Here is a 24,657-nt window from a genome sequence, read left to right as displayed (position 1 = left end):
TGGCATTTCTAGCCTGATACTCTGTTAAATGATTATTTTACCACAGGCTTGGGGCTGTTGGATGTTTGGGGACAGCTGGACGGCCTTTCGGTTAGTAATGCCCTTTGCATCACTTTCTTGTTCTAAGCCAACTTTTTCTCTAGCCTCTTCTCTGGGGAGCCTGAAAGGTCCTCCTCCCTAACCTCTTTCTAAACTAATTTACTTTCACAGAGTCTTCATGTGGGTTCTGTTTGTAGTCCTCTTCATGGTGGGGAGGAGTGGTGAAGATTGAATTTTCACTTTCAAGCAATATGCCTTGCAGTTTCTTTGTTCTTTTTTCTAGCTTAGGGGATTTAGTTCCAAATGACTCCTTTTGCACATGTGACTATATAAGCCTTTTGTGAATAAATAGTGGGTAGGAGAGATCTAAGTCCAGTCAAAATTAATATTTAGATAAATTTTTTTCTTTTAGATATAAGACTTAATCTTTTACGTTCACTTTTCAAATCTTCAGAGTTTGCTGATGATTCCCAGAAAAAAGACTAAAAAAACACGTTTCTTCTTTAGAACTTTGAAATGGTTGAAGGGAAAATATCTCAAAACCTGAATTTATGTGGGATATTGGCAGTTAAGTAGAAGAATAGGACGTGTTCCAGTGTTCTATAGAAATAACAGTATATTTTTAGTACAAATAATTTATATTCTATAATTTTTATATGTTTCTCTACTGATTTGGGATCTAGAAATGTTTGAGTTTCTTTATTTTCATAAGCTTTGTAGTTCATTTTAAAAGTCAACTCTCTAACCAGGGTTCTCTTTCTTGGATAGCTCAATACTCTGTTCTCAAAAATTAGTACCTAACATAAACAGAGTTTTCTTTTTTTTTCCTTCTTTCAGATGAGACTCTCCTAATTAACATGATCTGTGGGGTTGTGTCAGGAGTGATATCTTCTGCTATAGCCAATCCCACTGATGTACTAAAGGTAAGAGAGATCTGGTGACATTGAGTGTACACAGTGTGATGTAAAAAGAACATGAGCTTGAGTTAGACTTGGGTTCATATCTCTGTCTCTTGCCAGCCATAATCTTAGGCAAATCACTCAACCTCCTTAAGCCTCAGTCTCTCATTTATAAAATGAAGTGAATGGAGTATTTATGGCATAGAGCTCTTAAGGATTAGAGATAATATATGTAAACTGCCTCTCGTTGTACTTGGTAGGCTCAATAAATAGTAGCCAATTTATTATGCTATATATGAATCCAGTGGTCTTCAAATTGGGATATGCAAACTCCTATAGGTTCTCAGAGATTTTCCAAGGAGTATGTAGTTTTAAGGGAATCCATTTGTAGATCCCTTATTTCCATTTGTGTTCTTTCCTGTGACTAATTTGAGAATATATCTGTGTTTACAGTAGCCCCTTTCTCAGTTTACAAAAGAAAGACCTATCTCCCACTCATTCCAGCTCTTACAATGATATAATGCTCTGTGGTGTAAATGCCTGGGATACAAAATAAGGATAAATAAAAATGTAGATTGGGGGGAAGCTGCCTTTAATATTTAATTGAAGTGCCTTAAATCTATAGTGCCTCTGTCTTACCAGTATTTCAATTCAGGGAGAAATTCTGCTTTAGAAATAGTATATTTTGACCTATGTTGGGTGTTCTAAATTCATAAAAACCAGAACAGTTTAGGTTAGTGGTGCTGATTTTTTAATATTTAACTGTAATGTTTTCTGGGGCTACCAGATTTTTCAAGTTACAATGAATAAAAATTCATGGGAAAAATTATGTGATTTCTTTCAGATTTCTACCAACTCATATAATGAAACATTAATTTTAATAATATTCTTCATCTTATAGCTTAAATAAATATTTCCTTCTTGTTAACTTATTTAAACTTCTGATGAATTAAAAGCATGCAATATGTGATTAAAGTATGTGAGAAGATACCAAGTTTTTAAAAAACTTGGTGAGAAAGAAGAGAACAAACGCTCTGTTTATTTGAGCACTGTTGAAACCACAGGTGGTTAGGTTAGTGAAAGAGAGATCTGATTTAAATCAGTGAGTTTCGAGAACTGAGTGACTTGAAAACAGCACATATAAAAAAAAAACAGTGGTGGTTGTTGGAGAAAGGATATGAAATGATCTTTCTGGACTAAAATGAAAATAATTTGGCTACAGAATTCTGTATCGCTTTAGCGTTACAGAACAAGTATTTATGAACAGAATTGGCTATATCCTAAAACTTGAATATTTGCAGTATAATTATACTTGTTAGAGTGTGCTTTTCAAGAATAATGATGCTTAACTCTCTAAAACTTCCTTTCTTGTTCATTTTGATTCTAGGCTTAATTACCTAAAGTACCCTTTCCACCATTCACTTCAATTTCCTGTCTCTGGCAAAATTAGCAACCATTAACCAATGCTACTATCCACCTTTTCCTTTCTTATGCCTAGATAGACTGAGTGATGCTGGCAGGGAGGGAGCAAATCATAATCTTAGACTGTGACAGTTCAAATAAATGATTTATAATCTCAATCCTTTCACTGATCTTTGGCGGGCTCCTTCTATCCACAGTAACATTTTAAACCTTCAAACCTTCTTTTTAAATCTTCATTCCTCTTACAGCAGACAGCCCCACTTCCTATGGCTTCACCTTCTACCTCTTAACTTCTTGTCCTTTTCATGCCTCACCTATAAACTTATATAAATCTATAACCCATTCTTACCTTGTCTGTACTCATCTCAAAGAGATTCCCCAGACCAGTAGCATCAGCATACCCTAGGAACTTGGAAATTCTGGGGTCTCACTCAACATCTACTGAATGAGAAACTGTTGGATGGGCCCAGCAGTCTGTTTTAACAAGCTGTTCTGGAGATTCTGATGCACAATCAGGTTTAAGAACCCTGGCTTTACTTTGATTCATTCGCTTCTGTTTCTTTAGGGACCTTTCTTTATCATTTACCCTCTTTCTCTCATACTTTTAACCTCTTTCCCTTTACTGATTACTTCCCTTCAAACTATATGTATGTTCAAGTCTCTGTATCCTAAAATACCTTCCCTTGAACCTCTGACTTCCTCAAAACATCACCCTCTCTCTTTTCTTCCCTTCTTATCCAGATTTTGAAAGAAGTCTTTACCTTCCATATCAGCTACAATGTCCATATTATCCAATCCAGTGGATACTTTAGTTCTCATGTTATATAACCTATAGTAATTCTACCTACTGAAAACTGCCCTTTGATTTTGATACCACTATATTTAGATTCTTCTACTTTTTATACTTCGTAGTTTCATTTGTGGGCTTTTTATATCTTAAATGTTTTTCTCCTCCCACCCAAGATTATCTTTAGCTCTTTTCTCCTCTACAGTCTTGCCCTTTTTGACTTTTTACATTCTCAAGGCTTTAGCTCCCACTGTATCAGTCAAGATATAGGCTAAGCTATTGTGACAAGGAAGCTAAAAAATGTAAGACCTCAAAAAGATGTGAGTTTATTTCTCTCTTATATAACAGTCATATGCTGAGAGCAGTTTATGCTTGTGGGGCAGCCATCCAGGACCCACATTGCTTCCTTTTTGTTGCTCTACCTTCTCCTAGGACAAGGGTTGGCAAATTACTGCCTGTGGGCCAATTCTTACACGCTGCCTATTTTTGTAAATCAAGTGTTATTGGAATACAGCCATGCCCATTAGTTTCAATGGCAGAACTGAGTAGTTATAACAGAGGCTGTGTGGCCCACAAAACCTGAGGTATTTACTGTCTGGTCCTTTACAGAAAGAGTTTACTGACCTCTGCCCTGTGTTATTGTTTTAACCTGTGCAGTTGAAGTTGGGTCACCATCACACCTGCATTCCAGCCCATGGAAGACAGAGAGTCAAAGGAAAGATATTTTCTTTTTTAATCTTTAAATGTATTTTCGATGAAAAATTTAAAACATACTAAAAAAATATAGAATAGTTGAGTACAATGAACATCTTTTAATGCATCACCTTGTTTCAACAGTTCAGATTTTACCACACCTGCTTCATTATTCCTTTGTCTCCTGTTTTCATTATTTTAATACACAACCCAGACATTGTCATTTTACCCCCACATGTTTTGATATGCATCTCACAAAAGATTATTTCTTATATAACCATAATGCTGTTGTCACACTTAACAAAATTAACAGTAATTCCTTTGGTAGCATCTGATATCTAACCTATGTTCAAATTTCTAGACTGTCATATATATTTTACAATTAGCTTGTTTGACTTGAGACCCATTGGGTAGTTATGTTTTGTAAATCCCTTTTACTTTAGAGCACCCTTCTTCATCTACACACACCCCTTATTTTTTCTTTGTGCCATAAACCTTTTGGAGAAACTGGATCAGCTGTCGTGTAGAATGCCCAAGTTCTAGATTTGTCTATTTGCTTCCTGGTGGGGTCATGTAACTTAACTTGTTCCTCTAAACCCTACATTTCTATAAATGGCAGATATCTCAGAAGGTCATACTGAAGCATGTAAGGAAGCACACGATGTTTGGATGTCCCGGTTTTAGGGATGTTAGATTGATCAATGGGTTAATGTGTCAGCCTGATTCCTCCTTTGTAAATTTCCCTGTCAACCCTTCATTTAATGGTTCCATCATTTGGTGATCTTTATCTGAATCGGCTATTTAATTTAAGGTTACAAATGGTAATTTCTTATTCTCTCATTCATTTCAAGTTTCTTAGTTAGAATTCTCCTACAAAGAAGACATTTTTCTCATTAAGTAGGCCTACTTGGTCGTTCTGAAATATAGCCATTTTTTTTTTTAAGCAAGAGATGGAAGTGTTCAACCATTATTTCTGCTTACATTTCATTGGCAAGGACTTGGTTCCATGTGCTAAACCTGGCTAGGAGGAAGGCTGAGAAATATAGTCTCTAACTAGGGGGCATGTGCTTAGCTCAAACTCTATCACTCTATTACTATTGAAGATAGGGAGAATAGATGTGGGTGGATAGCTAGTAATCTGCCACAGCCATCCTTATAATATCTATGTCTTCAGCCTAGACTTACCAGGTCATCCAAGCTAGAAACCTAGATCATCAATAATAAATATTGATTCATTCTCATCTTGATTCTCCTTCAATGACCTGATTCCTTCTGGTATTGGATCAGGTACCAAGTTCTGCAGATTTTACTTCATGAATATTTCTTAAATCTGTCCCTTCCCCACAATTCCTCCTTCAGGTCCTCCTCATCTTAGCAGCCTCCTAACTGTTCTCTTGACTCTAGTGTGTATCCCCTCAAACCATCTCCCATCTGAATCCAGAGTGATCTGTCTAAATCCATATTTGACCTACTATTTGTTGCTTCTTTGTCTTTGTGCATGTAAGCTCTCTTTCTGCCTGCGTTGTGTCTTCTCCTTTTCCTGGTGAGCTCATCCTTCAATACTATGCTCAGCAAGAGGGTCAGGACTAGGGTGAGACAAGTTAGGCATTCCCCTTAGGTGTATAATGTAAGGGGACACCAAAAAAACCTCACAAATCAAGATAAATAATATTTTATTGCAATATTTCTAAAAATTAAAATTAATACAAAAAAACATGTTCACTTTTCTTATTTTAGATTCGAATGCAGGCCCAAGGAAGCTTGTTCCAAGGAAGTATGATTGGCAGCTTCATCGATATATACCAACAAGAAGGCACCAGGGGCCTGTGGAGAGTGAGTACTCTCAATTCCTAGAATTTACAAAGAATAATTTTTATATAAAGCCATGATATTGTGAACTCTTCTTATACTGTTTAAGATTCTTGGGTAACCCAAAAAATAAGGTAAGAAGCTCCTCATCACTTACAAAAGGATCACAACTTATCAATCGTCTTTATTTCTGCTCATGTTTGGAAGTTATATGTGTGAGAGAAGTTATTATATTATTCAAGATAGCTGTTTTGGTGATTTAGTTCTTCAATGTATTTTTTTGCCAATTTTGTAATAACATAGCAATGTGTGACTATGAGAGTCTTGTGTGTTTATGTTCAAAAGTTACCTGAAACAACTTTCCCCCCTCATAAAAAGTAAAAGGTGTGCTATGAAATATGAGAATATGCAGACAAGGAATTTGTATGTATTTCCCTCTAATTAAAAAAAAATTGTAGGTGTATATATGTGTGTATATGTATATATGTGTATGTAAAGTTAGAATAACACTATATATAATTTTATGTCTTGCCTTATTTAACATTATAAATATTTTTTTGTGTCATTAATATTCTTTAAAAACATGACTTTTAGTGGCCTAGCAACCATGTGTTGCAGTGAGAGCTGTAATTGGAATATTGTGGTGTTGAATAATGCTGCTATGAATATGCACAAATTTTTGTTTGGACATATGTTTTCTTTTCTCTTGGGTATATACTGAAGAATGGAATTTATGGGTCATATGGTAACCATTTGAGGAACTGCCAGATTATTTTCCCACCAGCAATGTATGAGGGTTCCAATTTCTTCACAACCTTGCCAACACTTGTTATTGTTAATTTTTTTAATTGTAGCCATTATAGTGGGTGTGAAGTGGTATTTAATTGTGGTTTTGATTTGCATTTCCCTGATAGTTAATGATATTGAGCTTCTTTTCATGTGCTTTTTGGTCATTTGTATATCTTCTTTGGTGAAATGTCTATTCAACTCTTTTGTCCATTTTTTAATTGGGTTTTCTTTTGATTCTTCTATTATAAGCGTTCTTTATATATTTTGGCTACTGGCCCATTATCAGATATAAGATTTGCAAATATTTTCTCCCATTCCATGGATAATCTTCACTGTCTTGATCGTGTCCTTTGAAGCACTTAAGATTTTAATTTTGATGATTGATCTATTTTTTAATTTTGTCACTTGTGCTTTGTGTGTCATATCCATGATTTTATTTTTGGTATAAGTTAATTGGGAAATAAAAGTGTTCCAGTATCAGTAGTTGATTTGAAAGTGTGATCTCTGTACTTCAGACTTGGATTTTTCTGGCATTTTCAACCCCCAACCTATGTTTTGCACATTCAGACTATGTCAGTACCTGTGTATTTTATTGGTGTCTAATGTCACTTGTGTTTTGTAGGGTGTGGTTCCAACTGCTCAGCGTGCTGCCATCGTTGTAGGAGTAGAACTTCCCGTCTATGATATTACCAAAAAGCACTTAATATTGTCAGGGCTGATGGGAGACACAATTTTAACCCACTTCATGTAAGTATGCTAGGTGGTCCCCATTCTACGTTTACAGCATTTTGAGCACAAAAATCCTTTCATTAAAGTCCTCATATGAAGTTGGTAACTGGAAATCGATGGCCTAAGTACCCTTGTCTCTCCCATTACCAGAACTTCACGCCTTCTGATAAATGCGCATCTCACAAAGTGCTCAGATGGTTTGGGCACTTGGGTACTTAGGGGCAATGTCTAATACAGCAGCCCACCCATCATACATAGCCTCTATATCTAATAACCATCTCTTTTATTTTCCTTGGCCTAATTTTGGATCAGAAAATAAACTTTTCTCAAAGGAAATCAGAAAAAAATGGTGAAATTTTACAGGGCCTGTGAAAGTAAACCATAGTACTTTGGCTGAAGACTGTGTTGCTAACATCCTACATTTTCTTCATCTTGCAACCTTTATGGTAGTTTGCTACTCAAATGCATTTGGCATATGATGCTGTAGTTCGAAAAATGTATGTAACTAGTAGATGCTATGTGACACTGCCTGCTTAGGGATCTTGTTAGGCTTATAAAGAGTGAGTGCCCTTTAAAACAAGTCTGTCTGAATTTCAGATGGAAAAGTGAAGGGTGCAACTTTTGAATGGTGTCTCTTTAAAAAACATTTTCTTTTTAGATTGTAATGAAAGAGCAAGTGGCAGGTGTTATCTGATGGGTCCAAGTTATTGTGCATTTATGTTTGGTCTAATTTCTATTTAAGTGGGCAGGGGTGGAAGCGGAGGCATCTATTTTCTTTTTTTTTTATTTTTTTAATTTTTTTTCAATTTTAAAATGCTTTTTATTGTGAAATATATATACAAAGAAAAGGAAAAAAGCAGTAATTTTTATAATACACTTCAGCAAGTAGTTACAGAACAGATTTCAGAGTTTGTTATGAATTACTGTTCCACTGTTTCAGATTTTTCCTTCTAGATGCTCTAAAATACTGGAGGCTAAAAGAAATATCAATAAAATGATTCAGCATTCATACTCATTTGTTAAATCCTTTTTTCTCTGTTATAACTCCGCCTTCTCTTTTGATCCTTCTCCCAGTCTATAGGGATCTTTGAGCAATGCACGTTCTGACTTTTCCATGTTGAGAAGGGGTATCTATTGTTAAAGGATAGAGAAATGTTATTAGTTGATAATCTAGGAGAGGCTGATCCCTCTGGGTTTCAGGATTTATCTGGCCTAGGAATCCTCTGGAAACTTTAGGTTCCAGGAAAGCAAATTTAGTGTATGAAACTTTTTTTTTTTTATTAATTAATGGAAAAAAAGAAATTAACCCAACATTTAGAAATCATACCATTCTACATATGCAATCAGTAATTCTTAACATCATCACATAGATGCATGATCATCGTTTCTTAGTACATTTGCATCGGTTTAGAAGAACTAGCAACACAACCGAAAAAGATATAGAATGTTAATATAGAGAAAAAAATAAAAGTAATAATAGTAAAAACAAAACAAAACAAAACAAAAACCTATAGCTCGGATGCAGCTTCATTCAGGGTTTTAACATGGTTACTTTACAATTAGGTATTATTGTGCTGTCCATTTTTGAGTTTTTGTATCTAGTCCTGTTGCACAGTCTGTATCCCATCAGCTCCAATTACCCATTATATTACCCTGTTTCTAACTCCTGCTGAACTCTGTTACCAATGACATATTCCAAGTTTATTCTCGAATGTCGATTCACATCATTGGGACCATACAGTATTTGTCTTTTAGTTTTTGGCTAGACTCACTCAGCATAATGTTCTCTAGGTCCATCCATGTTATTGCATGCTTCATAAGTTTATCCTGTCTTAAAGCTGCATAATATTCCATCGTATGTATATACCACAGTTTGTTTAGCCACTTGTCTGTTGATGGACATTTTGCCTGTTTCCATCTCTTTGCAATTGTAAAATAACGCTGCTATAAACATTGGTGTGCAAATGTCCGTTTGAGTTTTTGCCCTTAATTCCTTTGAGTAGATTCCCAGCAATGGTATTGCTGGGTCATATGGCAATTCTATATTCAGCTTTTTGAGGAACCGCCAAACTGCCTTCCACAGTGGTTGCACCATTTGACATTCCCACCAACAGTGGATAAGTGTGCCTCTTTCACCGCATCCTCTCCAGCACTTGTCATTTTCTGTTTTGTTGATAATGGCCATTCTGGTGGGTGTGAGATGATATCTCATTGTGGTTTTGATTTGCATTTCTCTAATGGCCAGGGACATTGAGCATCTCTTCATGTGCCTTTTGGCCATTTGTATTTCCTCTTCTGATAGGTGTCTGTTCAAGTCTTTTGCCCATTTTGTAATTGGGTTGGCTGTCTTTTTTTTTTTGATTTTTTTTTATTAATTAAAAAAAGAATTAACAAAACAATTAGAAATCATTCCAATCTACATGTACAATCAGTAATTCTTAATAACATCACATAGTTGCATATTCATCATTTCTTAGTACATTTGCATCGATTTAGAAAAAGAAATAAAAAGACAACAGAATAAGAATTAAAACAATAATAGAAAGAAAAAAAAACAAAAAAAACAAAAACAAAAAACCTATACCTCACATGCAGCTTCATTCAGTGTTTTAACATAATTGCATTACAATTGGGTAGTATTGTGCTGTCCATTTCTGAGTTTTTATATCCAGTCCCGTTGTACAGTCTGTATCCCTTCATCTCCAATTATCCCTTCTCTCTTTTGTTTTTTTTTTTAATTAACGGAAAAAAAGAAATTAACCCAACATTTAGAGATCATACCATTCTACACATGCAATCATTAATTCTTAACATCATCACATAGCTGCATGATCATCATTTCTTAGTACATTTGCATTGGTTTAGAAGAACTAGCAACATAACCGAAAAAGATATAGAATGTTAATATAGAGAAAAAAATAAAAGTAATAATAGTAAAATCAAAACAAAACAACACAAAACAAAACAAAAACCTATAGCTCAGATGCAGCTTCATTCAGTGTTTTAACATGATTAATTTACAATTAGGTATTATTGTGCTGTCCATTTTTGAGTTTTTGTATCTAGTCCTGTTGCACAGTCTGTATCCCTTCAGCTTCAATTACCCATTGTCTTACCCTGTTTCTAACTCCTGCTGAACTCTGTTACCAATGACATATTTCAAGTTTATTCTCGAATGTCCGTTCACATCAGTGGGACCATACAGTATTTGTCCTTTAGTTTTTGGCTGGATTCACTCAGCATAATATTCTCTAGGTCCATCCATGTTATTACATGGTTCATAAGTTTATCTTGTCTTAAAGCTGCATAATATTCCATCGTATGTATATACCACAGTTTGTTTAGCCACTCTTCTGTTGATGGAGATTTTGGCTGTTTCCATCTCTTTGCAATTGTAAATAATGCTGCTATAAACATTGGTGTGCAAATGTCCGTTTGTGTCTTTGCCCTTAAGTCCTTTGAGTAGATACCTAGCAATGGTATTGCTGGGTCGTATGGCAATTCTATATTCAGCTTTTTGAGGAACCGCCAAACTGCCTTCCACAGTGGTTGCACCCTTTGACATTCCCACCAACAGTGGATAAGTGTGCCTCTTTCTCCGCATCCTCTCCAGCACTTGTCATTTTCTGTTTTGTTGATAATGGCCATTCTGGTGGGTGTGAGATGATATCTCATTGTGGTTTTGATTTGCATTTCTCTAATGGCCAGGGACATTGAGCATCTCTTCATGTGCCTCTTGGCCATCCGTATTTCCTCTTCTGAGAGGTGTCTGTTCAAGTCTTTTTCCCATTTTGTAATTGGGTTGGCTGTCTTTTTGTTGTTGAGTTGAACAATCTCTTTATAAATTCTGGATACTAGACCTTTATCTGATATGTCATTTCCAAATATTGTCTCCCATTGTGTAGGCTGTCTTTCTACTTTCTTGATGAAGTTCTTTGATGCACAAAAGTGTTTAATTTTGAGGAGCTCCCATTTATTTATTTCCTTCTTCAGTGCTCTTGCTTTAGGTTTAAGGTCCATAAAACCGCCTCCAATTGTAAGATTCATAAGATATCTCCCTACATTTTCCTCTAACTGTTTTATGGTCTTAGACCTAATGTTTAGATCGTTGATCCATTTTGAGTTAACTTTTGTGTAGGGTGTGAGATATGGGTCTTCTTTCATTCTTTTGCATATGGATATCCAGTTCTCTAGGCACCATTTATTGAAGAGACTGCTCTGTCCCAGGTGAGTTGGCTTGACTGCCTTATCAAAGATCAAATGTCCATAGATGAGAGGGTCTATATCTGAGCACTCTATTCGATTCCATTGGTCGATATATCTATCTTTATGCCAATACCATGCTGTTTTGACCACTGTGGCTTCATAATATGCCTTAAAGTCAGGCAGCGTGAGACCTCCAGCTTCGTTTTTTTTCCTCAAGATGTTTTTAGCAATTTGGGGCACCCTGACCTTCCAGATAAATTTGCTTATTGGTTTTTCTATTTCTGAAAAATAAGTTGTTGGGATTTTGATTGGTATTGCATTGAATCTGTAAATCAATTTAGGTAGGATTGACATCTTAACTATATTTAGTCTTCCAATCCATGAACACGGTATGCCCTTCCATCTATTTAGGTGTTCTGTGATTTCTTTTAGCAGTTTTTTGTAGTTTTCTTTATATAGGTTTTTTGTCTCTTTAGTTAAATTTATTCCTAGGTATTTTATTCTTTTAGTTGCAATTGTAAATGGGATTCGTTTCTTGATTTCCCCCTCAGCTTATTCATTGCTAGTGTATAGAAATACTACAGATTTTTGAATGTTGATCTTGTAACTGCTACTTTGCTGTACTCATTTATTAGCTCTAGTAGTTTTGTTATGGATTTTTCCGGGTTTTCGACGTATAGTATCATATCGTCTGCAAACAGTGATAGTTTTACTTCTTCCTTTCCAATTTTGATGCCTTGTATTTGTTTTTCTTGTCTAATTGCTCTGGCTAGAACCTCCAACACAATGTTGAATAATAGTGGTGATAGTGGACATCCTTGTCTTGTTCCTGATCTTAGGGGGAAAGTTTTCAATTTTTCCCCATTGAGGATGATATTAGCTGTGGGTTTTTCATATATTCCCTCTATCATTTTAAGGAAGTTCCCTTGTATTCCTATCTTTTGAAGTGTTTTCAACAGGAAAGGATGTTGAATCTTGTCAAATGCCTTCTCTGCATCAATTGAGATGATCATGTGATTTTTCTGCTTTAATTTGTTGATATGGTGTATTACATTAATTGATTTTCTTATGTTGAACCATCCTTGCATACCTGGGATGAATCCTACTTGGTCATGATGTTTAATTCTTTTAATGAGTTGTTGGATACGATTTGCTAGAATTTTATTGAGGATTTTTGCATCTATATTCATTAGAGAGATTGGTCTGTAGTTTTCTTTTTTTGTAATATCTTTGCCTGGTTTTGGTATGAGGGTGATGTTGGCTTCGTAAAATGAATTAGGTAGTTTTCCCTCCACTTCGATTTTTTTGAAGAGTTTGAGGAGAGTTGGTACTAATTATTCCTGGAATGTTTGATAGAATTCACATGTGAAGCCGTCTGGTCCTGGACTTTTCTTTTTAGGAAGCTTTTGAATGACTAATTCAATTTCTTTACTTGTGATTGGTTTGTTGAGTTCATCTATTTGTTCTTGAGTCAAAGTTGGTTGTTCATGTCTTTCAAGGAACCCGTCCATTTCATCTAAATTGTTGTATTTATTGGCGTAAAGTTGTTCATATTATCCTGTTATTACCTCCTTTATTACTGTGGGGTCAGTAGTTATGTCTCCTCTTCCATTTCTGATCTTATTTATTTACATCCTCTCTCTTCCTCTTTTTGTCACTCTTGTTAAGGGCCCATCAATCTTATTGATTTTCTCATAGAACCAACTTCTGGTCTTATTGATTTTCTCTATTGTTTTCATGTTTTCAATTTCATTTATTTCTGCTCTAATCTTTGTTATTTCTTTCCTTTTGCTTGCTTTGGGATTAGTTTGCTGTTCTTTCTCCAGTTCTTCCAAGTGGACAGTTAATTCCTACATTTTTGCCTTTTTTTCTTTTCTGATAAAGGCATTTAGGGCAATAAATTTCCCTCTTAGCACTGCCTTTGCTGCATCCCATAAGTTTTGATATGTTGTGTTTTCATTTTCATTTGTCTCTAGGTATTTACTAATTTCTCTTGTAATTTCTTCTTTGACCCACTTGTTGTTTAAGAGTGTGTTGTTGAGCCTCCATGTATTTGTGAATTTTCTGGCACTCCGCCTATTATTGATTTCCAACTTCATTCCTTTATGATCTGAGAAAGTGTTGTGTATGATTTCAATCTTTTTAAATTTGTTAAGACTTGCTTTGTGACCCAGCATATGGTCTATCTTTGAGAATGATCCGTGAGCACTTGAGAAAAAGGTGTATCCTGCTGTTGTGGGATGTAATGTCCTATAAATGTCTGTTAAGTCTAGCTCATTTATAGTAATATTCAGATTCTCTATTTCTTTATTGATCCTCTGTCTAGATGTTCTGTCCATTGATGAGAGTGGTGAATTGAAGTCTCCAACTATTATGGTATATGAGTCTATTTCCCTTTTCAGTGTTTGCAGTGTATTCCTCACGTATTTTGGGGCATTCTGGTTCGGTGCGTAAATATTTATGATTGTTATGTCTTCTTGTTTAATTGTTCCTTTTATTAGTAGATAGTGTCCTTCTTTGTCTCTTTTAACTGTTTTACATTTGAAGTCTAATTTGTTGGATATTAGTATAGCCACTCCTGCTCTTTTGTGGTTGTTATTTGCATGAATTATCTTTTCCCAACCTTTCACTTTCAACCTATGTTTATCTTTGGGTCTAAGATGTGTTTCCTGTAGACAGCATATAGAAGGATCCTGTTTTTTAATCCATTCTGCCAGTCTATGTCTTTTGATTGGGGAATTCAGTCCATTAACATTTAGTGTTATTACTGTTTGGATAATATTTTCCTCTAACATTTTGCCTTTTGTATTATATATATCATATCTGATTTTCCTTCTTTCTACACTCTTCTCCATACCTCTCTCTTCTGTCTTTTCGTATCTGACTCTAGTGCTCCCTTTAGTATTTCTTGCAGAGCTGGTCTCTTGGTCACAAATTCTCTCAGTGACTTTTTGTCTGAGAATGTTTTAATTTCTCCCTCATTTTTGAAGAACAATTTTGCTGGATATAGGAGTCTTGGTTGGCAGTTTTTCTCTTTTAGTAATTTAAATATATCATCCCACTGTCTTCTAACTTCCATGGTTTCTGCTGAGAAATCTACACATAGTCTTATTGGGTTTCCCTTGTATGTGATGGATTGTTTTTCTCTTGCTGCTTTCAAGATCCTCTCTTTCTCTTTGACCTCTGACATTCTAACTAGTAAGTGTCTTGGAGAACACCTATTTGGGCCTAATCTCTTTGAGGTGCGCTGCACTTCTTGGATCTGTAATTTTAGGTCTTTCATAAGAGTTGGGAAATTTTCAGTGATAATTTCTTCCATTAGTTTTTCTCCTCCTTTTCCCTTCTCTTCTCCTTCTGGGACACCCACAACACGTATATTTGTGTGGTTCATATTGTCCTTGAGTTCCCTGATACCCTGTTCAAATTTTTCCATTCTTTTCCCGATAGTTTCTGTTTCTTTTTGGAATTCAGATGTTCCATCCTCCAAATCACTAATTCTATCTTCTGTCTCTTTAAATCTATCATTGTAGGTATCCATTGTTTTTTCCATCTTTTCTACTTTATCCTTCACTTCCATAAGTTCTGTGATTTTTTTTTTCAGTTTTTCTATTTCTTCTTTTTGTTCAGCCCATGTCTTCTTCATGTCCTCCCTCAATTTATCGATTTCCTTTATGAAGAGGTTTTCCATTTCTGTTTGTATATTCAGCATTAGTTGTCTCAGCTCTTGTATCTCATTTGAACTATTGCTTTGTTCCTTTGACTGGGCCATATTCTCAATCTTCTGAGCGTGGACCGTTATCTTCTGCTGCTGGCGTCTGGGCATTTAGTCAGATTTCCCTGGGTGTCGGACCCAACAAGGTTGTAAGATTTTTCTGTGAAATCTCTGGGTTCTGTTTTTCTTATCCTGCCCAGTAGGTGGCGCTCGTGGCACACGTTTGTCTCACGTGTTTGGAAGGGATCCCCCCGGTCACCGATCTCTGCGGCCTGGGGATTTCCGATCGAATTCTCTCAGTTGGTTCGGGGGGCCGCGTGTGGTGGGGGCGTCAGCCGCCACGGCTTGAGGTGACCCTGTGGCTCCTTTATTAGTTTCCCTATTGGTGTTTGGTTGGACCCAGTCCCTGCCACTGTCAGAAATTCCCTCCTCTCCCTGGAGGGGTGTCGGTCGCAGGCCGCCGCGGCCTGGGGAATTCGCCACCGGACCAGGAAGCCGCCCGCGGGGGAGGGCCATCGCAGCTTGGGTAGCCCTCTGATTCGAGACTCGTAGCCGGTCCAGGAAGCCGCCCGCAAAAGAGGGGCGCTGGCCGCCACGGCTTGGGAAACTTGCCTCTCCGAGACTGTCAGCCGGCCCGGGAAGGAGGGAGGGAGGAGCTCCAACCGCCACAGCTGCCACTGCTCGGGGAGTCGCGCGCCTATAGGGGATCTCACCGCAGCCGATTCTCGCAGTCAGACTAGCCAGTCCAGACTGGGGTACGCTGTGTGTCCATTCCCTGCCGTGGCCCTGGGAGCTGTTCTGCACTGTTTCTGTTCACCTAGTAATTGCTCTGGAGGAGGAACTAAGACACACGTACCTTACTAAGCTGCCATCTTGGCCCCGCCTCCCAGCATCTATTTTCTTACGTTTCCATCTTTAGTTCCAGTTTTACATGCGGCTTGGCTGGGGCTCTGGCCTCGAATCCAGTTGATGTGGTGCGAACTCGCATGATGAACCAGAGGGCGATCGTGGGACACGTGGACCTCTACAAGGGCACTTTGGATGGTATTTTAAAGGTATGCACACTGTGGACTTGGGTTAGATTTTTAGTCGTCTTTGACATCCCACACCTTCTTTCAATTCTTATTCTTCGTTGCTTCATTCTGAAGAGGGAAGAATTGTTAGCAGCCTTTCAGAGTCATTCCCAAGCAGAAAAGCTATTCTTCTTGGCAGTCTGCTGATGCACGGTGTCTTTAATATTATTTCAATGTGAATATTTTAGGATGTGGGATATTTTTATTAATAGTACCATGTAGAATTATCGATAGAAAAGACTCAACATAGCCTGCATTTTCCAACTTCAGAGAACACAGAGACTGTGATGGAAAGCCTGATAATTGTTTTGAGGTCAAGGTTGTGCTATAGTCCACATTTTGGCTTTGAAAGTTTATTATATATTATGTTGTAGGAATCTGAATGTCATAAATGTACTATGTAATCACTGTTGATATTATTACTACAAAAAACAAATTCAGGACTAAAATGTGCTATCTCCATATGGTTTCTCTGCTGTTACTAGTTTAATTTAACAACCATTTATCGTATGCCAGGCACCATTCTACTAGGTGCAGATAAGTTATAGCACTGTAGGTATATAAACATAATCAATACAGTCTGGTAAGTGATAAACTCAGGGTGCTACGGAGGAAATTTTTAACCCAATTTAGGAGTGTGGGGTAGGCTTCTGCAGATGGTTAGTCTTTAAATAATAACAGCTTACATTAGGACTTTACTGTGTGTCAGGAACTGTCCTATAGAGACTTACATGTATTAGTACATTTAATCCTCACCATTTCCCTAAAAGATGGATACTAAAGCACTGAGAGATTAAGTTACTACCCAAGGTTTCACAGCTGGTAAGTGGCAGAGCTGGGATTTAAATTCAGACCATCTGTATTCAAACTAACATTATGGTGCCTTGCTCATGTTAGTAACTAGGGGTTAGTTGGGTTATAAAGGGTATTATATGCTCTGCAGAGCAGAGGTATTTGGACCTTTTTTTAATTGACAGGGAGCTATTGAAAGATTTTAATCAGGCCAGATTTGCATTTTAAAAGGTCACTCTGGCTTTGTAGATAATGGATCTCAGACTGTGGTTCTCAACCTGGGGTGCACATTAGAATCACCTGGGGAGCTTTTACTTCTCCCTTGTCTACCTTACACCAATTGTCTCAGAACCTGGGTAGGACACAGGCATCAGTACCTTAAAAAAAAAAACTAAACTAAAACTTAAAACTCAATTGATTAACCAGTTTTTAAGTTTGAGGACCAAAATAACCCTTTAACAGTGTTGCTAGGCATAAGTATTTTTAAGGTTTCCCCAGGTAATTGCAGTGTTCATTCAAGTTCTAAGAGGACAAGCCAGGAGCATTGGCTCTTAAAAACTTTAACATGCCTAGGTCACCTAGAGGGCTTCTTAAAATGCAGATGGCTGGGCTCCATCTCTAGAGATTCTGATTCAGTAGATCTGGGTGGGACCTGAGAACTTGAATTTCTAAGTTCCCAGGCAATACTTTTGTTGTTAGTCTGGGAACTGCACTTTGAAAACCACTGACCTAGAGAGAGGGATGCTAATTAGAAAGCTCTCCCAGTAATCTAAACAAGAGGGAATGGGGGTCTGAATTTAAGAATGTAGTGGGGTCATAGAGGGACAGAGTTGAGAGTAATTTAGTTGATAAAGTAAACTTTATCAACCTCAAAGATAACTTTCAGGTTGTTGGTTTTGATGACTAAGTGGTGACAGTCATTGACAGAAGCATCACAGGAACAGGAACAGATTTTGTGGGAGACATTATGGTTTTGGAGACATAGCTTGATGTGCATGAGGAACATCCACTGAATATAGTTGGATATACTAGTCTTAACCCAGGGGATACTTCAGGGATATAGGTAAGAGCCTGGCAAATCACTGATGTGTAGATGGTATATAACTATGGAGAGATTTGATCAAAGAGAGCCTGTAGAGGAGCCCACAACTTTTTTGCCTTCCTAGCACATCAAAATAGTTTAAAACTCTTTTTGGTAATAATGAGGTAGAATATTATTCAGCCATTAAAAGGAATGAAGTTCTGATACATGCTACAAAATGGATGAACCCTGAAGGCATAATATTAAGTGAAATAAGCCAGACACAACAGGATGAATATTATATGATCTCATTTAATTGAAATACCTAGAATAAGCAAATTCATAGAGACAAAGTAGATTACAGGTTATGGGGGTTAGGAGGACAGGGAGTTATTACTTAAAGGATACAGAGTTTCCCTTTGAGGTGATGAAAAAGTTTTGATAATAGATGTTGGTGATGGTAGCCCAATATTGTGAATGTAACTAATACCACTGAATTGTATACTTGAAAGTAGTTAAAATGGGAAATTTTAAGTTGTATGTATGTTACTGCAATAAAAAGTTAAAAAAAAAAACAAAAAACGAGTCACTGAGGCCCTGTGATTCTCAGACCCTGGGGAGTATATAGTTTGGCAAAAGTCCTCCTTGTGTTTCTGCTGTGTACACCCTTCCTTTTGAAAATCATTGGTGTAGAAAGAAGAGCAGTGGGCTCTTGGGGAAATAAAATTAGAAACAAAATTCTTCTCCCAACCCAGAAAAGCCCTCTACAAAGGTAGACAAAAAAGAAAACAATTTTATTACTGAGTAAGTATTAATCCAGAATCCACTAAAGAGATTGCAAAGACAGAAAGACAGCTTACCCATTTTATGTAGCTAAGCAGACACTACCCATTACATATATGCTGTCTAGGTAGTTCTTATATCATTATGACCATATGTAGATTTGCAATTTGGAGCCACCCACCCCTTGAAATTATACATGTCTCTGCAGGAAACTGGAAGAGTGGGGTGCTGTGTTCCTTGATGATTCCATTTCACAGCAATGCCTCAGGTTCTTGAGGAAATGTTCTTGAATGATAAGTTTTGAAAGAAGCTTATTTAACCTTTTAAAAAGACATACATTTCAAAGGAACAGAGAAAGTATCTATAATTACAAATTTCCTAAAGTAAATACTGAAAGAAAAGAAAGGGAGGAAGGAGTCTCTTCCCTTATTTTCAACAGGGAGAAGTAAGCCTCTTATTTTTAATTTGTATTTTCCTTTACAGGACCAAGGAAAAACATCGGGGAATACTAATTTTTTAAGGGCTGGACAGGTGAGGATCCCAGGAAAGATATTAAAAGGGAATAGTTCAAAAGATATGAGGAAACTTAGAAAAGAATAGTATCAGTATCATGGCAGCCAAGGGAGTAATGAGTGTCATGGAGACATAAGTGGTTATTTAATGTCAAATACAATAGGTCTAGCACAATAAGAACTGAAAAGTGTTGGCTGGATTTAATCTTTTTTAAAGGAGATTAGATGGATTGGTGTTTGCAAAAGCTGGATCGCTGTGGATTGAGGAGTGTGTTCATTCATTCAATGAAAGAAATTTAAGTGTCTTTTGTGCTAGGCATAGTTCTAGGTTGATGGGGATACATTGGTGAACAGAAAGGACTCTGTCTTCATGCCACCTAAATTCTAATAGGAAGAGATAGGCAAACACATAGGTAATGAGGATAAGGAGACAAGTATAAATGCTTTCAAGAAGGTTGATTAATAAGAAATAGAGGGTACTAATTATACAGTAATATGTAGCATTTACTGAATGTTTGTTATGTCCCAGGCACTATGTATATTCTTTAACTCTCTCAACAATCCTATGGAGTGGATATTATTTTATAAATGAGAAAGCATAGGTTCAGAGCAGCTAAGTAACTTATCCAAGATTACACAGCTAATAAGTGGAAGCTCTGGGATTCAAACCAGCATCTGTCTGATTCCAAAGTTTGTCCTTATAACCACTGTGCTGTGTTGTATCTACAGAAACATTTTCATATTGGACATAACTTTTTTTGGTAGTAACTTTTTATTGCTTGCATGAAGAAACACCCCCATTTATTGACTTTATTTCTATTCCTCAGAGCCACCCTGTGAGTAATTTTATTAGTCCCATTTTATAAATAAGAAACTGCAGCTTAGAGAGGTTTAATAAATCTTCTGAGAACCCTTAGTTGATATGTGGCAGAGCCAGGATTCAAATCCAAGATGGTCAGCTTTCCAAGATCCCACCATTCTGCTACCCGTTGGCTACTCCCTTTGGTAGCAGTCCTCTTGGATAATTGTGGCTTTTTGGCACCACTTATGATAGTTGGTTCATTCAGCAGTGGTGTCCAGTAGCAGCAATAGTAGTTTCCAGAGGTTCTTAACAATTTCTAGGGATAGTAGGTCACAGCATCCAATCTCAGTGATTGAGGGTGCTAACTTGATTCCAGTCACAGAAACTTTCAGGAGTGCTTATGTCTAGCAGGAGTTTCTGATTACAGCCTTAATAGATGTTCTCTGTTACTCAAATGGCTCTTGAATCCCTTCCTTGTCTGCTGGATAGCTCAAGATGACCTTTCTTGGCACTGTCTCTTTGTAGTGGAATTCTTACTGAGCCTTCCAGTAATGGCTACTGTAGCTATAAAATCATTTATCATTAATTGTAGTAGAAACTGTTGTAACTATCCTTCACTTAACCAACTGCTCAAATTAACCAACATTCTCCTTGTAAAGCATCCTTACTTAATTCTCACAGCTAACAGGTGATTCTTCCCATTCACGGCTACCTCACTAGTTCTTGTATATTTTAATTTTTATCCAAGAGTCATTTATGTTTGGTGTCAACATACTTAATGCCAGCTTTATTTATTAGTATAATTATTTATTCAAATATTAATGTAGAACAATGAAATATATGTGATAAAAAATATGTTTCAATGAAAACTAAATTGGATACAGATGTTTTAAAGAGAAGAAGGCTTAGAGATATATGACATACCCAAGATTCTAAAAATATTTCCAAAAGATTACTGTGGAAAGATGTAGTAAAGGTGAGTTGCTAAGGAAATGCTTTGAAAGTAGTGAGACAACTGTAAAATATTGGGAAAAATTAAATATTTACAAAACTCTGTACTTGCATTACTTTGCAAGTATCTTTAGGTTCTCTATCTTTGTTAAAATAAATTGGAGATTATAGAGGATATATAGAGGTGTGTGGTTTATACAGGAAAAATAACCTGAAATTCATTCAGCAGACCTGTTTACCCCGAAGTCTTTAGGTCTTTATCAGGAGATTTTCAAATTAATGTGCACTTAGATGTTTTAAGTTAAAATAGGACATTTAAGATATGTATGAATTATTTATATTCTCTTTGTTGATGAAATTTTGAAATAAATAACCAGGTGCCTGTTCTTACAACACTAAAGAGTTCTTTTACGGCATTGATTTACTCATTCAGTTACTGACTGGTAATGTTCTTTAAAAAATGTTTCCTCTATATTGCCATGTATAATACCATCTTTTTTTTTTTAACGTGAGTAGGCACTGGGAAACCAGCATGGCAGGCAAGAACTACCAGTGAGCCACCTTTGCCTGCCCACCATCTTTTTTTTATTTTGCATTTCATCTTTAAGAGTCCCAAAACTCTTTGGTGATTGGGGATCATGCATTCATCCCTGACATAGACAAGAATAAGTGTAAATTTCATCCTTTCACCCCCATCTTAAAACCTTTTACTGCTTCTCATTGCCTGAAGGCTCTATTTGATTTGAGCCCAATTTTGTTCTTCATTCTTATCTCTGCCACCCTTACTCCCTCACTGTCCCTCGTGTACCTTTCATTTGGCTAGCTTCTGCTCATTTTTCAGATCTCAGGTTGAACATGATTTTTTTCACAGCGGCCTTCCCTGACCACTGGACTAGGTTATATGTGCATCGTTTTCTTGTACGTACTCTATCATAGCATTTGTTATATTTTTAAAAACATGTTTATTGAGGAATAATTCATATATAATAAACTCACTCATATAAAATGTACAATTCAGTGGTCTTAGTATATTCATGAGCTGTGCAACCATTGCCACTAAGTTTAGAACATCTTTATCACCCCAAAAAAGAAACCTGTACCCATTAAAAGTGATTCCTCATCACCACCCCCCAAGCCCTAGACAACCACTAGTCTACCTTCTGTTCTCTATAGATCTGCCTGTTCTGGACATCTCTTATAAATGGAATCATTCAATATGTGGCCTTTCATGACTGGCTTCTTTGACTTAGCCCCGTGTTTTCAAGGTTCATTCATGTGGTAACATGTATCAGTGCTTCATTCCTTTTAATTGCTGAGTAATACTCCATTATATGTATAGACTATATTTTATTTGCATTTATTTCATTTTATTGTAATTGCTTTTAATGTCTATCTGCCCCAGTAGACTCTGGGTTCCATGAAGGTAGGACCATGTGCATCAGTTTCTTACCATGTGGGCCTCTCCTCATGACATGGCATCTGGCTTCCTCCAGAGCAGCTGATCCAAGAGAGAACAAGGCAGAAGCCCTATTATGTATAAAATATCCTTTATAACCTAGCATTGAAAATGATATGCATGTACTACTGCTGTATTCTATTGGCCACACAGGTCAGTGCTGATACACTATGGGAGGGGCTACCAAAGGGGATGAATAATTGGAAGTAGGGATCATCAGGAATGATCTTGGAAGCTGATTACCATAGATGCTTTCTCTGCCTTATTCATTAGAACATTCCCGACATCAAGAAAAATGCCTTAAGCCTTAAAATCATAACAACAAAATTAAGCATTTCCTATTTTAAAAAGAATGCCTTCAGTATAACAGATGCTCAGTAAATATTTGTGGAATGAATGGGTGGTTGGATTTAGACTATATACATTCAGAATGTATGTCTTTAAGAAAAAGGCCATTTATGGAGCCATAAATGGCTGGGATGGAGGTAGGAGTGATGGTGGGTGGGGTAAGGAGGGGGGTGGAGAATTAACACTAAAATAAAAGTGACAATTTTAAAGAGAAAGGGGAACTCACTAGTTTTCTTTAATATCTTTCCCCCAGATGTGGAATAATGAAGGTTTCTTTGCACTCTATAAAGGATTTTGGCCAAACTGGCTTCGACTCGGACCTTGGAACATCATTGTATCCTTTTAGAACATGCGAATGAAAGCAAATGCTTTAAGCTCCCAGGTGATTCTAGGGCATGGAAAGGAAAATTTGATTATTGAACCTTCAGGCGAGTGAGAAACTCAGTGTCCTAATGGTGACCATTGAGGATGGAATTAATTAGAGAAGCAGCTTTCAGATGGGGGCTAATCTAAACTAAAGGGGGCTATGAAGTGTTTGGAAGGCATGACAGAACATGCCCACAGGAAAGTCCATGCTGAAGTGGTCCTTATTTCCTACCTCTATAGGATCTGAATCACTGAGAAATAATAACAGGACAGGAAACATCATCAGGCAAGGGAATCAAGAACAGAGTAGGGCTCCTTCCTTTAGTTAGCGCCTCCTGTATTCAGAGACTTGCATCAGGTACTGTATACCATGATGTGAGCATTGCTGGGCTGAAAAGTAATAAAACATGCATTCCTTGCCCTTGTGTAGTTTATAAACTGAGAGAGTTTCTCCCCCCTTAAAATTGCTTTGATTACATATTATCTGTTGTTGGTGATATTCTTGGTTATTTTTATATAAATGTCCAGTTTGCTCCTGAAGACTCTAAAGTATATTACTGTTTTAATCTATTTATATTGTTAAATGCCAGCAATCATAATGGGCCATGATGGGTATTCAGTGCAGGATTGATTTGATAGATGATGTTTTAAAAAATGGCTTTTTAAGCAAAAGCATCTTAGGAGAGCACAGAGCGAGTACCTCAATTTAAGAGAATGCAGGGTACAATTTTAGATTGGGGTTTGGCTTTTGGTATCAATCCAGTGATCTTCCATGACTTACTTCTCAGTTTTTTATTACATATGAGCAGCTCAAGAGGCTTCAAATCTAAGGACTGAGTTAAATGTGAGCCCAGCCCTGCCAACCTTTCTACTCTTCTCTTCTCTTTTCTCTGTGTTCTAATGTATTTTGACAAAGTTTTAAGTGTTTACTGAACCCCAAGAACAATAGGATGGTTCAAAAATATTAATGTGTTTGCGTTACCAAGTTAACTTTTCCCTGAAAGGAAGCGTTAACATTAATACTCTGGCCCCAGATTGGTATCTTCTGTGAAGATGGATACAGATGAATGATTTTCAGAATGGTCTTCTTTCCAAATGTGGGTTAAATATAGTTGGTTAGCCCCAGACTTGGGCTAGAGCAGAAAGCATAGGCCAGGGCAGTTACAGCTATGTATGTTACAGACCTCAGTTCTCATTAAAGTATTTATTGGCAGAATCACTGGCTTTGTCTTCATTTATTCTCTGCTCCTTTGCCAACTCTATAAGTTACATTCTGCAGAACATGATAAAGAGAAGGTGGCTATAAAATTGAGAAATATGTATAAGGCAGAGTTTGGGGCTTTGTACCTAGATTCTTAAAGTATGCATTTATGAGAATAGAGAAAGTGCATTATGCTTCACTGTGGCCATTCATTATCATAATGACATTTACCTCTAAAAATCCGTCATGTAGTTCTTTGCTAAACAT

General features: G+C 36.8%; 1 protein-coding gene across 13 annotated transcripts in view; it reads left to right on the top strand.

Moving 5' to 3' along the window:
* SLC25A14 (solute carrier family 25 member 14) overlaps positions 1-24,405 on the top strand; it is a 132,187-nt gene extending 107,782 nt beyond the window's left edge. For 12 of the 13 annotated variants that reach the window (XM_077145899.1, XM_077145897.1, XM_077145900.1 and 9 more), the window contains 6 exons: positions 877-962; positions 5,578-5,673; positions 7,061-7,185; positions 16,005-16,140; positions 23,077-23,157; positions 23,978-24,405. In XM_077145899.1, coding sequence (XP_077002014.1) covers positions 877-962; positions 5,578-5,673; positions 7,061-7,185; positions 16,005-16,140; positions 23,077-23,157; positions 23,978-24,019 — 566 coding nt within the window. In that variant the 3' untranslated portion in view covers positions 24,020-24,405. Of the gene's footprint in view, positions 1-876; positions 963-5,577; positions 5,674-7,060; positions 7,186-16,004; positions 16,141-22,424; positions 23,049-23,076; positions 23,158-23,977 lie in introns of those variants that run through there. The other variant, XM_077145892.1, reaches the window with a different exon arrangement.
* The last annotated feature ends 252 nt before the right edge of the window (positions 24,406-24,657 follow it).

This window comes from Tamandua tetradactyla, chromosome X, assembly GCF_023851605.1.
Source record: "Tamandua tetradactyla isolate mTamTet1 chromosome X, mTamTet1.pri, whole genome shotgun sequence".
NCBI lineage: Eukaryota > Metazoa > Chordata > Mammalia > Pilosa > Myrmecophagidae > Tamandua > Tamandua tetradactyla.
This window is presented reverse-complemented; position numbering and strand designations above follow the sequence as displayed.